Source organism: Macadamia integrifolia, chromosome 9 (assembly GCF_013358625.1).
Source record: "Macadamia integrifolia cultivar HAES 741 chromosome 9, SCU_Mint_v3, whole genome shotgun sequence".
Lineage (NCBI taxonomy): Eukaryota > Viridiplantae > Streptophyta > Magnoliopsida > Proteales > Proteaceae > Macadamia > Macadamia integrifolia.
In genome coordinates, this window is record NC_056565.1 from 23,894,010 (window position 1) to 23,906,860 (window position 12,851).

Consider the following 12,851-nt stretch of genomic DNA (forward strand, 5'->3'; position numbering starts at 1 on the left):
GGGAATCATAAATAAATAAGTAGAAAGCAAGAAAGATCTATCTTATAGATTCAGAGCAGAGTCTTTTTTTTGGGAGTGTCATAGACACACCACCAAAACTCAAAAAGGAAAATTCTATAGACAGCAGTAAGACCAACAATGTTGTATAGACCTGAATGCTAGGTGACAAGGATAAAATACATAATACAAAATTACTGAAGCTAAGATGATGATGTTGAGATAAATGAGTGGAAAAAATAGAAATGAAAAAAAAATAAAAATTGAAGTAATAAATAAATGGTCCCAATGGAGAGAGTCATTTAATGTGGTATATACATTTACAATGGAGGCCATTAAATGTAGCAGTACGGAGTGATGTCATATTAGCCTAGAGGAGTGAAAGACCATGCGGTAGACAAAGAGAGACTCAGGAAGAAACAGCGAGGAAAGATATAAATGGACTACGATTGACAAGAATTCCTTCAGTCCCACAAAGACTATATATTGGAGTTTTTTCTGTCCCTATTAGTTTGTCCATTACAATATTAAATGCTTTGATTTCTAACATAGCCCATTCTACCCTTATCTTGTTTAATGCATTAAAAGAGGAAGTGAGAAAGTAGAATTTAATGGAATGGTAGTAATCTATGAAGGCTAATTTTGGATGATCCTCAGAACTGTAGGTAATTAATGCAACAGAATCTCCTTAAAAGGTGAGATCTGTCAAACTTGGCAAACAAAACCTTAAACAGAGATGAGCGGCAGAAAAAAAATCCATGTGGCTGATCAGATCACAGCTTGGCTTCATGCACCAAATCCACATTGAAGCTTCCAATATGTTTTTTGTTCCCACAATGTGAAGGACAACGGATGCAAGAAAGGACCCATTTAGTTGGTAAAAGGTTTACCCACCCCCCAACCCCCGTGAAAAAAATATCTTCTTTCAGCAGAAGAAAAAGGATATAGAGATGGGGAATCAGAACAAGATCATCAAAAGCTTTGATATCAAGGATGTGAGGTACCAGCAGATCAAGAACAACAACCTGACCTAGGAACTGGCACCAACCTCCAGTGATTTTTGACTAGGTTTCCACCTTTTCAAAAGTATATTTACTGATATAAAGTTTGGGTCAGTATGTTTATGTTCTTACCTATCTGGTCGATATGTCCTAGCAGAAGCCATCTCATACAACCGATGCCCCATGACCAAGCCTGCAAAATCTGGCCCTCCACTCCCATCATTGTTAAAACCTGGAAAAAAAGCATCTGCTTCCACTGACACAATATAATCAAGAGCATCCCAAAGTAACCTGTGTGCTTGCATCCTGAAATCCATTGGTGAAGGGTCTGGCTCTTTGTCACTCTCAGCAATCCAACCATACCAACCTTCCTTTTCATGGCGATAAATCGGTCTGTCTGGAGGTGGAGGAAGAGGCCGAGGCCGAGGACCAGCTTTCTTCCATTCTTCTATAAGCTGTTTCTCACTTTTGGCTTGAGGAAAATGGAATGTATCTTGAGGAAGAGGAGTCTCAGGTCCAATTAAGTCAGACAACTCTTGCTTGCTGCACAAAGAAGTTTGGTCCACTAAGTTCACATACATGGCACGTAGAGGGATCAGGACTCGTTGGCCACCAAATACTTCAGAACCAGCCACATATATTATTGTGTTGGGAGGGTAGCCCATTGCTCGGAGAAGAAGTCCCACCTGCGAAATCACAATAACAACTGGCACTGAATACCAACCACAGTCTAAAACATCATAGCAGTAACAACATCATAAACCCTTCTCAAAGAAGGCAAGTTGTAATCTTCACAAATAAGACAGATAAAAACGTAAGCATAGGTTGCTATGAACCACTGGTGAAGGTGCAGCATAGGTTGTTGTGAACCACTGATAAAGTGCAATATAGGTTCCACTGATGAAGTGCAGTATAGGCTACAGTGGACCACTGGTAAAAGTGCAGTATAGGTTACTACATACCACATAACATAAGGTTTCTGAAAACCACTGATAACAGCATAAGGTTGCTGGGAATCACATTAAAGAATCTTGTTGTTGAAAACCACTAGTAACAAATTGTTAGTTACTAAGGACATGAGCAAATGACATAAACAAGCAAATAATAATAATCTTCAAATATCAAACGATAACAACCAATCTCCCCCTCACGTATAGCACTACACATGGACAAATAATGTAGGGGAGAACACCAAAGGATAATCTATTAGCAATAATCAGCGTCAACAATAAATAAACCGGAGAACCAAGAACATCCACAGGAAATATGTAGTCTTCCAACCAAAGCAAATTGTATAGATCACCCGTGTAGATATATATATCCCTAAATTGACCATTGACATCACTCTTGGGCGAAAAAAAAAATAGCCAGGTCGACATCCAGTGAGTTACCAAATCAAATAATAGCCAAATGAACAAGAAAATGGCAAATCTGTAATTACTTCATGCAATCCCTAATTGATGTGGAACCCAGGTCAAAATACCCTATTGTGTTTGCTATGGGCCCACCCGATTGAATGATAGCCAATAGTAGGAAGATAATGGTGGTTCTATAAATATATAAAGTTTTGTAGGGGAAGTGGCAGAAAGATAATTAAACATTACCTTTATGGGCTCTTTAGATAGTCGAATAAGAAGGGACAAAAAAGGGTTAGTAATTAAACAAACTATAATTAAGAGAAAATAGATTTAATTCCTTAAAGGAGAATAACGTGGGCGGGTGAGTGGGGAAGTCATCTTCAAGCTCTAGCCTTTGAACCAGGGCGGCAGAAACCAGAATACTTCAAAGAGATTGAACTCTCCAGGGTATGATCTCCTATTTCAGGAAGGAAAAAAATCCATTGATTCTCTTCTCCATGCGCACCAAATACAAAGCATTTCTGCATCTATACCTTTCCCTCTATCCTTCGCTCTGTACATCTATGTTCCCCAAATCTCTTCATCGATCGCTCAAATATATTGTTATGGCACTGCCAGGAGTAGGGTTTTTGTGATTTGGAGAGCTAGGGTTTCTGGTCCCATTGATAATCTTCTGCAATGCCTGCTTTCTCAACGTAAGACTATTATAGTCATGGCCGAAGCTCCCGCAAGCACTGACAACGGTAGTCACTGAAGTGATGACCAGAGTCCCTGTTCAAATGTTCAAGAGCAGGACAAGTACTGCTGATCACGAACATCAGCCGGATCATGTAGAAAGTTCTCCCAGTAAGCGGGAAAAATGTTAAGAATGACAAGGAAACAATGCAGGAACGTGTCTCCAAATTCATTAGTTTCATCACCAGCGAGGCAAGCGATAAGTCTCAGAGAGAGAAAACAAAGACGATTAACGGTGACGATCTGCTTTAAGAGAAATTTGTGCTCAAGTAAACAGTTAAGAATAAACTAGAATGGTATTTGAAGCAATAATGGTATTTATTATTACTTTTTTCTTCTCCTTCTTCTTCTTCGCTTTGATACCATGTGATAAAGTTTAATCTCAACAACCAGAACCTATGAATAAGAAGGAGAAGAGAAGAGCAGAGAAGAGAAGAGAAGAGAAAAGAAGCAAGATGGAGATGGAGAAGAGGAGAGAGGATGAACAAATAGAAATAGAATAGAATGCCTCTATCGTGGACATCCTCTCCCTTATATTAATCAAGCAACCAACTCTTCATAGGAAACCTATTAGGACTCTAATAACAACCAAGACTAACTTAGGGTCCGTTTGATTTTGTTTCCAGAAACGGTTTTCCATTTTTCTGTGCTCAGAAACGAAAAAACATCCTCGTTTCCGTTTGATTGTTCTGTTCTGTTTCACCTATTTAATGAAATAAAAATAAAAATTTATATCTATTTTTGTTCCCAGAAGCAGGAATGAAGAAATACCTATTACTTGCTTTTCTGTTTCTTGAAACAAAGTGAGGGGGAAAAATCATGAAATCCCGACACCCTACCCAAGCCCAACTCTCCTCTCTCCCTGCAGCTCTCCACAAGCTGCAACTCTCCGCAAAGCTCGGCGTCTGAGCAAAGCTCGGCATCTGTCTCTCTGCTCTCTCTCTCTCTCTCTCTCTCTCTCTCTCTCTCTCTCTCTCTCATCAAGCGACGGTCTCACTGCAACTCTCCTTGCAGCGACAAGCTCGATCGTCAAGCTCAGGTAAAATTTCCAGCACTAATTCACAGATATGATTACATCTCTGTAACGTGGGGATTTGGGGTTTTTTTTCTGTTGATCTCTGATGGGTAATAATTCTTGGCCCTAATTTCTGATTCCTCCTAAGCTGTGTGGATCGGTCAGTGATGTATAGGTGTAGCATCTCTGGGTAAACGTGTACATAGCCGGCAGTTGTTGTTCACTTTACTCTAGAATTGTTAAGTGTTCTTACTGAATCGAGGTTTAAAGAATAGCCCCCCTTGATTTTGAGGTTTTTGGTGTTGAAGCAATCCTTTTTGTTGAGTTTCATTGTGTGCTTAATACCCTTGTAGCAGAATTGAGTTAAAGATCTTCTCTTTCTCTGTGATCATCTTTTCCTATCTCTGGGGTCACCTTTTCCTGTATAGGATGTTCTTGGAGCTTTGGAGAGTTAAGAGGTGAAAACCAGTTTAGGACCCAGGATTCTGGTAAGTTTTCACACTCAATTTACTTATGAACAAGTTGTCTTCTTTCAGATATTTGAGACAGTTGGGTTTTAGGCAGAAAAAAAAATATCTCTATTACTGACCACACTTTTACTAGTTGAGAAATGGATATCACTATATCAGTAATGAGGTTAGTGTTGTTCCATTCCCAATTGGACCCTTTTCGATCATTGGCCAGACCATTGCTTTTATAATCTTGCTCTTTAAGATGATGTTGCAGTTCAGGCAGCAGATCTTTGTTGTTATAAGGAATAAAATCAAACACCAATGTCTACTGAAAATGTTTCCTGAAATGGAAAAATCAAACACTTTTTTAAGATAAAAAATCGTTTCTTAGAATAGAAACGGAAAAATCCGTTTTTGCTGTTTCTAGACACAGAAATGGCAGAAACAAAATCAAACGGGCCCTTAGACTATGACTCAACTTAGACTTCTTTCACTCTCGTCTTAACACTACCTCTCCCACTCATCATGGCATCTAGGTGAACCAAGGCAGTCAAGGGAACAAGGCACCTCACCAAGAAAAAGCTGCCTGGACGCCTGGGCATCACCCTGACAACTATGGCTACAGTTATTTAGCAACCAATCTTATCCCTCTTACACAAGTGCCTGAATCTAAAAGAATTTTTTATGGAATTGAGAAATTGACACTTCAATGCAGATGGGATGCCTAGTCATATATCTGCCTTACCCTAAGCTCATCCTCAAATGAGCTATAGTGTTCAGGATGTCATTCCAGACATTTAGAGGTGTATAAAGGTTAGAGTGATACCCTCCAACGAAACAGATCTAATGGCTGGAACAGCCATTTTCTCATTCTGGGAGTCTAGTCATCCTGGATGTCATCTAAATATCAGGGCATCCTCACATGAACAACCTTTGATGGGAGAAAACCCCCGAGTCTCAAGTCCTAAAACCCCCTTAAGTCCCCATTCCTCATTCCAACTCTTTGAGGAAGTTGACTATTCTTCATCCTAGAGGTTGCTTCATTCTTTGATAGAGTTTTGGAGCTGTTTTTGTAGCCATCAGTAGGGAATGCATTCTATCTTCATTAGACAATTTAAAGTACAGTACAAACAACAGATCTTACCCTCTTTTTTCCCTTCAAAATTTTCATGATTTTTACAAATGCCTTCTGATATCATTAGCAGTCAGGACGCAGTTTGGGACACTCTGGTAGCTGTGACCATTTCAGTAACCACTCTCTTTTTGGAAGCAGTACCACAGGAAATTCAATGCAATTGAGAAGCCAGCCATTCATAGGCTTCACATAACACATTGCATATCGATAGATGATTAGCAGGCTTATGAAATTTTTGAAACTCCAACCTAAATCACTTGGATTCATATTGGTTTCAAAAAACATTAACTTCATCAGATTAGCTGTTGGATAGGAACAAATGGTGGTCCCATCAATAAACTTATTTCAATTCAACAGTTTTCCGAGGGAAATCTCATAGAAGGAGAAACTGAAACATTTTCTAAACAAAATACTGACTAAACCATTGGATTTACCTCTTCAGGCATGAGTGGGCATGAACCATTTATTTTTCGCACGTGTGAATCAACACTCAATTTTTCATTGATTATCCCTTCTTTCATCATTTGTTTCCTCCGGTGCTGTATAAGTTCAGTGTGAACATCCTAGACAAGTAGAAGTGTTACAAATGAAGTCAGAAAACTACCAAAAGCAGGATACAAATACATCCTCATGATACACGACAAACCAACAAATGTGATAGGTCAACAAAGTCCCTAAACAGCAAATATTTAAACTAATGAACGTCAAACAAAACCCCAAAATAAAAGGCATAATATGGAGAAACAGGCTTAATAAAAATCCAAAAAAGAGAATAAAAGGACAAAGCTTCAACAAGAAACCTGAAAAAGCTCTGCACAACCATGATATGCCAAAGTATCTCTGACAATGCCAGGATGAAAAGCCAGGTATGGTTGGCCCCAAACCCGTAATCTGTGAAAAATATCAAATGGAAGTGATCAACAAGCAAGCTATAAGTGGTTTGGATAAGAAATGCAGCCTTGGTGCCAAGTAGTAACATGGCATGAAAATTGAGAACTCAAGCTCGAAAATATAGATGTCATTGCTCAGTTTTACCCATTCTTAAATAAAAGGGAACCATGTAAAGCCCTTAATTTACAGCTCATGTGGTTCCCACATATGTCGGAAAAAAAATTAATGAGAAATCCATATTTCCTAGATTCTGAAATTGGAAAATCACCGCTTCTTGGCCCAACCATTACCAGGTTTTCCCATGTAATTCTGCCACATGGCAACATGATGCAGCAATTATACCATTGGATAGATGGGACAACATCTGGATTCCCCACGAGTCAAATTCCAGCCTAAAGTTCAATCAAATACCCTCCCATATATGTTCCTGCACCAATGTATTTTCAGTGTCCATGTATTGGCATGCACCCTTCCGTAGTCCTCTTGTAAACCTCAATTTATTCAAAGCTCTAGTTAGCCACTTGGCCAACTCCAATTAGGCTAAAACTTGACAGGTGGGCAGGGGGACCTTGAGACCTACCCGTCCACAAAATTTAGCCAATCTGACATGCCACATGGCAGATTTTTGGCCAACCAGATAAGCATATTTGGTTGGACCAACTAGATAACTTCTCCACCCACCCCCCACCCCCAAAAAAAAAAAAAATATAATAAAAGCTATTGCATGATGGGCCATATGGTTTAGATGGAAGCCCTAATTTGTCATGTGACTAATCCATGGGGTGTACAACCCAACCCACAAACAGTTTGATGATGTCAGCTGTCCAGGTGGATCAAAATGGAGAGCCATGAAGATAAGCTTATCTTGACTGGACCGTCAACTGGAGATTTTTCCTCAAGTCAAAGCATTTCACATACAGATATTAAAAAAAAAAAAAAAAAAAGAAAAGTAGAATACAGAAAATATACAGGAAATGGAACCAGATTGTTTCATTATATTGTTCCCTCAAGTCAAAGCATTAAACAGATATTGGGTATAATCTTTTTACAGAATAAAATGAAAAGCATCTAATTAAATCTTTCTCAGCTAACATCAATTGACCAAAGAATATGTTGACAAATATGGGAAGTTTTGGTCCTTAAGTTCAACAGGATTGACAACGAAGATCATTTCCTATCTAAGATAGCTACCTCTCCACTATCTGGTGCCCAAGTGCCTGAATTTCTGGACGAAAATGAAGTGCATGGAAGGCCACCCTGCATCTGAGTCTTTGATACTCGGCCAAGCTCGGAGGTAGGATGGACTGAAAGGAAAAGAAAGATATTGAGTCAGAGGGATTTGGACATCAATTATGGATATTAATAATTTAATAATTAGATATGGCAAAAGGTTTTGTGCACGGCTGTGTACCATGCACAATCATGCCTTCAACCGTTGGATGGGGGATAATGGTCGTGTACTGTTCATGGTCATGACCATCCAATGGCTGAAAGCATGATCGTGCACAAAACCTCTCCCCATTAGAAATTTCAAGATATTGTTTCAAACAACAGTAACAACCTATGGAACAGAATGTTGCTGATATAAAATAACCAACAAAACAAACATTACTTACACCTCAAAGCCCCCAATCAGCCAATCAACTACCCATTAATATAGTGCTAAAAGGCAATCAAGTTAAGAAGGTTGGAAAATGAGAAAGCATAAAATCTGTATTTTCTTTTCTAACGAGTAATGGCTTCATATAGGGGACAGCAACCTTCTCCAAAGAAGAAATTTAATTAATGAGTATAACATCCTGAACCATACCAATACTTCCCCCACCCCCAAATGTAAACCATTCTAAACTAGAAAATATCATTCCCCATGTAGTTATTCTTCCAGTAAGAAATGCAAAATTACCTGTAGGCACCCTCCATCATTAAGCACCAACCCGATAACCATTCTTCTTTTCAACTCGGGCAGAACTTCTTTGATATAAAAACTTGGAGAAGCTGAACTTTTGGGCTTAAACAAAGGGAACTCTTTCCTCTTCCTTGCCTCCTTCAAACTGTCTGGTAGGCTCTTCACAATAATTACATCATTTGTGAGTGCTGCAATGAATTGCTCCTCGTTGTAAAGATACGAAAAGCTCTTGAACTTGGAACTGTACAATGTGGATATTAGGGACAAACATGTATTGACAATTTGACATATAGATAGAGACAAACTTCTGCCATGCCAAGTACAAAGTGAAAGCTAATAAAAGAAACCTGATGCCTTTTGAGCGAGTACTGTCTTGAATCTCTGGAATGACAAGAGTTGCATTTAGAAGCCTGGATATGGTGACAAGATCACAGATCTAGCAAATTAACAAACATGTTACAAACTCCTGGCAGAAATTACAACCAAGAAAAAAAAATTCCAATAAGGGGAAAAAGATGCACACCGAAGATCTTATCTTCTCAAATCTGCCAAAAATTTTTGCATAAATGAAACCATTGTTCTGATCATTTGGAACTGTAACAACCAAAGAAAGAAATTCACTAAGTTAGAGATGAAATTGAGCTTCTCATGTGCTACAATACCGGGAGTTCAAAAAAGAGTACAATGAAAAATAAAAAAGGCCATGGAATGTAGAGTAAAGGTCAGAGAAGAGAAACAACAAAACCACGCTGCAGTATAGTCTGTTGATCACCAAGCTAAAGTTTACTTTCACTTCGCCAAATTTCTTAAAGACCCTTCTTCCCAGCATGGCCAAGCGGATGAAAATGGAATATGGCTGCTAAGATGACCCCTATAAATAGATGATAAATCTTTAAATATTGTAATTCCCAGAATAATCACTGACGTAGATTATTCCCCGCAGAAGGGCAGATTTTGTGCCCAACTAGATTTGTAGAAACCAGGATTATTTAAAATACAAATTTGAGATCCAACCTAGAAACAAGACAAGTCCAGGATGGAAAGTTGATTATAGGATTCTGAAATCCTCAATCAAATCAAGCCTGGAAAACAGAGAGAAGAACATATCATCCAACTCAAATCATACAACCAGGACATTAAGTAGATAGGAATTGATTAGACAAATCTTACCCTATCCAAAACTAAGCTAAATAACGACTCTCTCCAAAACTAGATTCTAATAAATACAATTTACTAATAAACCCTTTCACTACAACTTTATCAAAATGTAACTTATTTGGAATATATATTCTTGCAAAATCAAGGGCTTGAAATGCTATTGGCAATGCTCCTGCACCAATCACTCAATAAAGTCACTGGCGATATGAAAAGAAGCCATAGCTTCACAATCCGCAGTGGTTTTCAGGTATTCAAACCAGCCAAGTAACAGCGAGATAAGTGGTTACTGGGTCAGCATAACTGGTTTCAGATCTCATGACTATGATTGCCATGACATCATGTCAGCCAAGATTGCTCAGACCCCAGCAGTGAGCTATTATGCGTCAAAAATATGTTATTTGGAATATAATGTGCCTTCAGGATGTATTCGTTCCTAAGTGCACCACCTGATCACTGCCATTTCATACCACAAGAGGATAGCATGTGAAGACAGTCTCCAGCAGCCAACAAAGATTCCGATGAAAACAGAGAGAAAAAAACGTCTTTTTTCACTGGGAAAGACCTCCTAAACTAACATGGGGCCATCATAAACTACATCAATCTACCTGTTTTATGGCTATTTACTGCCAATTGTATTCAAGCAACACCCACTTAGCACAGGGTACGAGACACCTATGACCATTCGGAAAACATTGATTGCACAAATGCTGAATTGGTATCAGAAAAGTATTTTCCCCTTTTGGGGGGTTTTGATCTCCAAGGGAATGACAGGCCCTAATCTAAGCTGTGGCACCTCTCCAGCGCATCACAAACTTTTATCCATTAACTCTCCCGAGAGCTGCTAGGCAGCATTTCCCTGCTCAGGACACCACAATGCTTATGCTGGCCTTACTACTAATATGACAGTGATTCTGAATCTTCTACATTATCTAAGGCTTTCACTCTATATGACACAAAGGCTCTTTACGAATTATCTAGACACTTAGCCTTATACTCAATCTAAGGATCATCACAAGCTCAGTCTTAGGCCTTTGGATGAAGATGGAGACACTCTCCAAACCCTGACCCTCTGCACTGGCCTCATAATGAATCAGTAGTTTTAGTGAAGATACTACTGTGCTTCATACCCTGACTGCTGGTACTCCTCAGCTTTCACTCTCAAGTCTCAAGGAGTCATTACGAATTAATTAATCACCACCCTAAGACTACTGGTCACATCTAGTCTCAACATTGGGACACCAGACTCCCTAGAATCCCAGAAAATGACCTTAAGGCTATGTTTGGTAGTCAAGAAAAGAAAAAAGTACAAAAGACATAATAAGACAAAAAAGAATTATTGCACAATGATTTTTTTATGTGTCTATCTCTCTCTTCAAATTCAAAAATTTTTGAATTTTTTCTTTTCTTCGCTACCAAACATAGCCTAAAAGTAGAAACTCAATCACAGTCTTGGCTTTCCAATAGAGATATTGGCATTGGTAGTTTGGCATCCCCCGCCCCAAGTTCTGTCCTCAACCCCCAGCCCAGAAGTTGAGGCATGTACACTTAATGGTTAATCTCCACCTCCTTCAACAGAGACTAGTCTCACTCTATTCAAAGGGTATGACCACTTTATATTTCCCTGAGGCCATTGTGCTCACTTCTCTTCTAATCAATAGAAGTTGTTATTTTTCAAAAAAAGGGGGAATAATGTTCCAGTTCTCCACCGGTTTCTATATTAATCTTTGGTAAGCTGATGCAGTTCTGTAATGAATTCTTTCAACGGATAATGGCCTTAGCTTTATGAAGGACCCCAAACACCCCACCGCCCCGGAAAAAAAAAAAAAAAAAAAAAGCCACTGCTGCTTCTAGGTTTGAGCAAATATTACCAGGATATCTGCTTCTGGGATTAGCATACGGCTGTAAAGACTCCAGAGGCTTCACAGCTCCCCATAACTTTCTGTACCGAATGCTCTGGAATAACATTAATGTAACAGAAATTAGAAAACTAAATTACATTGAGAAGCCAAAAATAAACTAATCTAGTACTAGAACGCAAATGGGATGAGATGTAGCAAACCTCTCTCCCAAATTTCGGAGTAAAATCTTCAGCAAGACCCACCATTGCATTGTATTGCACTAACTCCGCCGTCGAGTAATTGGCAAGAAGAAGATGCACCAATAAAGAAAACAACGAAAATACGAGCCCCAAAAGTGCAGCCCATTTAATCTTAGACTTGAATATCATCTTCGCTTCACACCCCAAGAAGAAGAATTCGCAAGAAGAAAATATACAAATACAAACTCTGCATTGAAAACCCATAAAAACGTAGAGCATCCAAATATAAGCAATAAGATCCAAAAGCAAAAAAATCTAAGATTGCATCACAAGGCAGGAATACAGATTGAATACAATGGGGGAAAATTAAATTATAAATCTAGAATTTGTTTTTCTTTCTATATCTAATACGCAGTAAGCTAAGAACCAAATCCAATTAAAAAAAAAAAAAAAAAAGTCCTTTTTGCCAAGATTGAGACTAAAGATTCTACAAAGCTAGAGCGGGATCTGCGGAAAAAAACCAAAGAATCGATTCAAACATCAAGAAAGAAGATAAAAAAGCGCTTCAAGAATCGAAGAGAAACAATGGAACACATACCAGAAATCGAAGATCTTCTCTTGAAATTGAAATTCAGTGAAGTAGAAAGCTTCTGTGGAACTGTGAAAGAGAAGCCCTACTAGTTGTGAATGCGATTCGAATACAAAGTGAGATCGTCATCGCCAAAAAAAAAAAAAATTAATCTATTTTCCTATGGTAGTGAGCAGTGACGAGAAATGGCGCTAAATTTTATTTTAAGCGAAATCATTACCATTGGATCAGAATATCTGGTGCAATCCGCGTTTTCTACAATTTGTCTTCGAGGAAGATTCCAATCGGATTGATGGTTTTCACAAAACAGAAACAATTTTGTAGATTTTAATATTCAACACTGCAACTCACTCGCGAGTGATACATTGAAAGTAGAGACACAATGCCGCGTTTGGGAAATACTCAATACTGTGACGGTGTAATTGCGAGTGGTGGAAGTGCTGAAAGTGTCATATAACTAACGCGCTTTCAGGAATTGCCACGTGGTCGTTCAATTTTTTTTTTTCTAATGAAATAGGAGGGAGTCTGAAAGGTTCTCCATCCAAAGTACTGTTGAGTGTACTTCCTCTGACAAAT

The 12,851-nt window shown here is 38.7% G+C and overlaps 1 protein-coding gene across 1 annotated transcript in view; it reads right to left on the bottom strand.

Annotated features, from left to right (window-relative positions):
• The window catches only part of LOC122089419 (protein EMBRYO SAC DEVELOPMENT ARREST 30), a 13,980-nt gene extending 1,538 nt beyond the window's left edge, over window positions 1–12,442 (bottom strand). Inside the window, exons 1-10 of the mRNA XM_042659136.1 lie at window positions 12,285–12,442; window positions 11,708–11,933; window positions 11,517–11,601; window positions 9,014–9,084; window positions 8,838–8,926; window positions 8,488–8,731; window positions 7,776–7,888; window positions 6,494–6,584; window positions 6,128–6,256; window positions 1,131–1,684 (exon numbers count right to left, since the gene is read on the bottom strand). Coding sequence (XP_042515070.1) covers window positions 1,131–1,684; window positions 6,128–6,256; window positions 6,494–6,584; window positions 7,776–7,888; window positions 8,488–8,731; window positions 8,838–8,926; window positions 9,014–9,084; window positions 11,517–11,601; window positions 11,708–11,875 — 1,544 coding nt within the window. The 5' untranslated portion in view covers window positions 11,876–11,933; window positions 12,285–12,442. The remainder of the gene's footprint in view (window positions 1–1,130; window positions 1,685–6,127; window positions 6,257–6,493; window positions 6,585–7,775; window positions 7,889–8,487; window positions 8,732–8,837; window positions 8,927–9,013; window positions 9,085–11,516; window positions 11,602–11,707; window positions 11,934–12,284) is intronic.
• Between the last annotated feature and the right edge of the window lie 409 nt (window positions 12,443–12,851).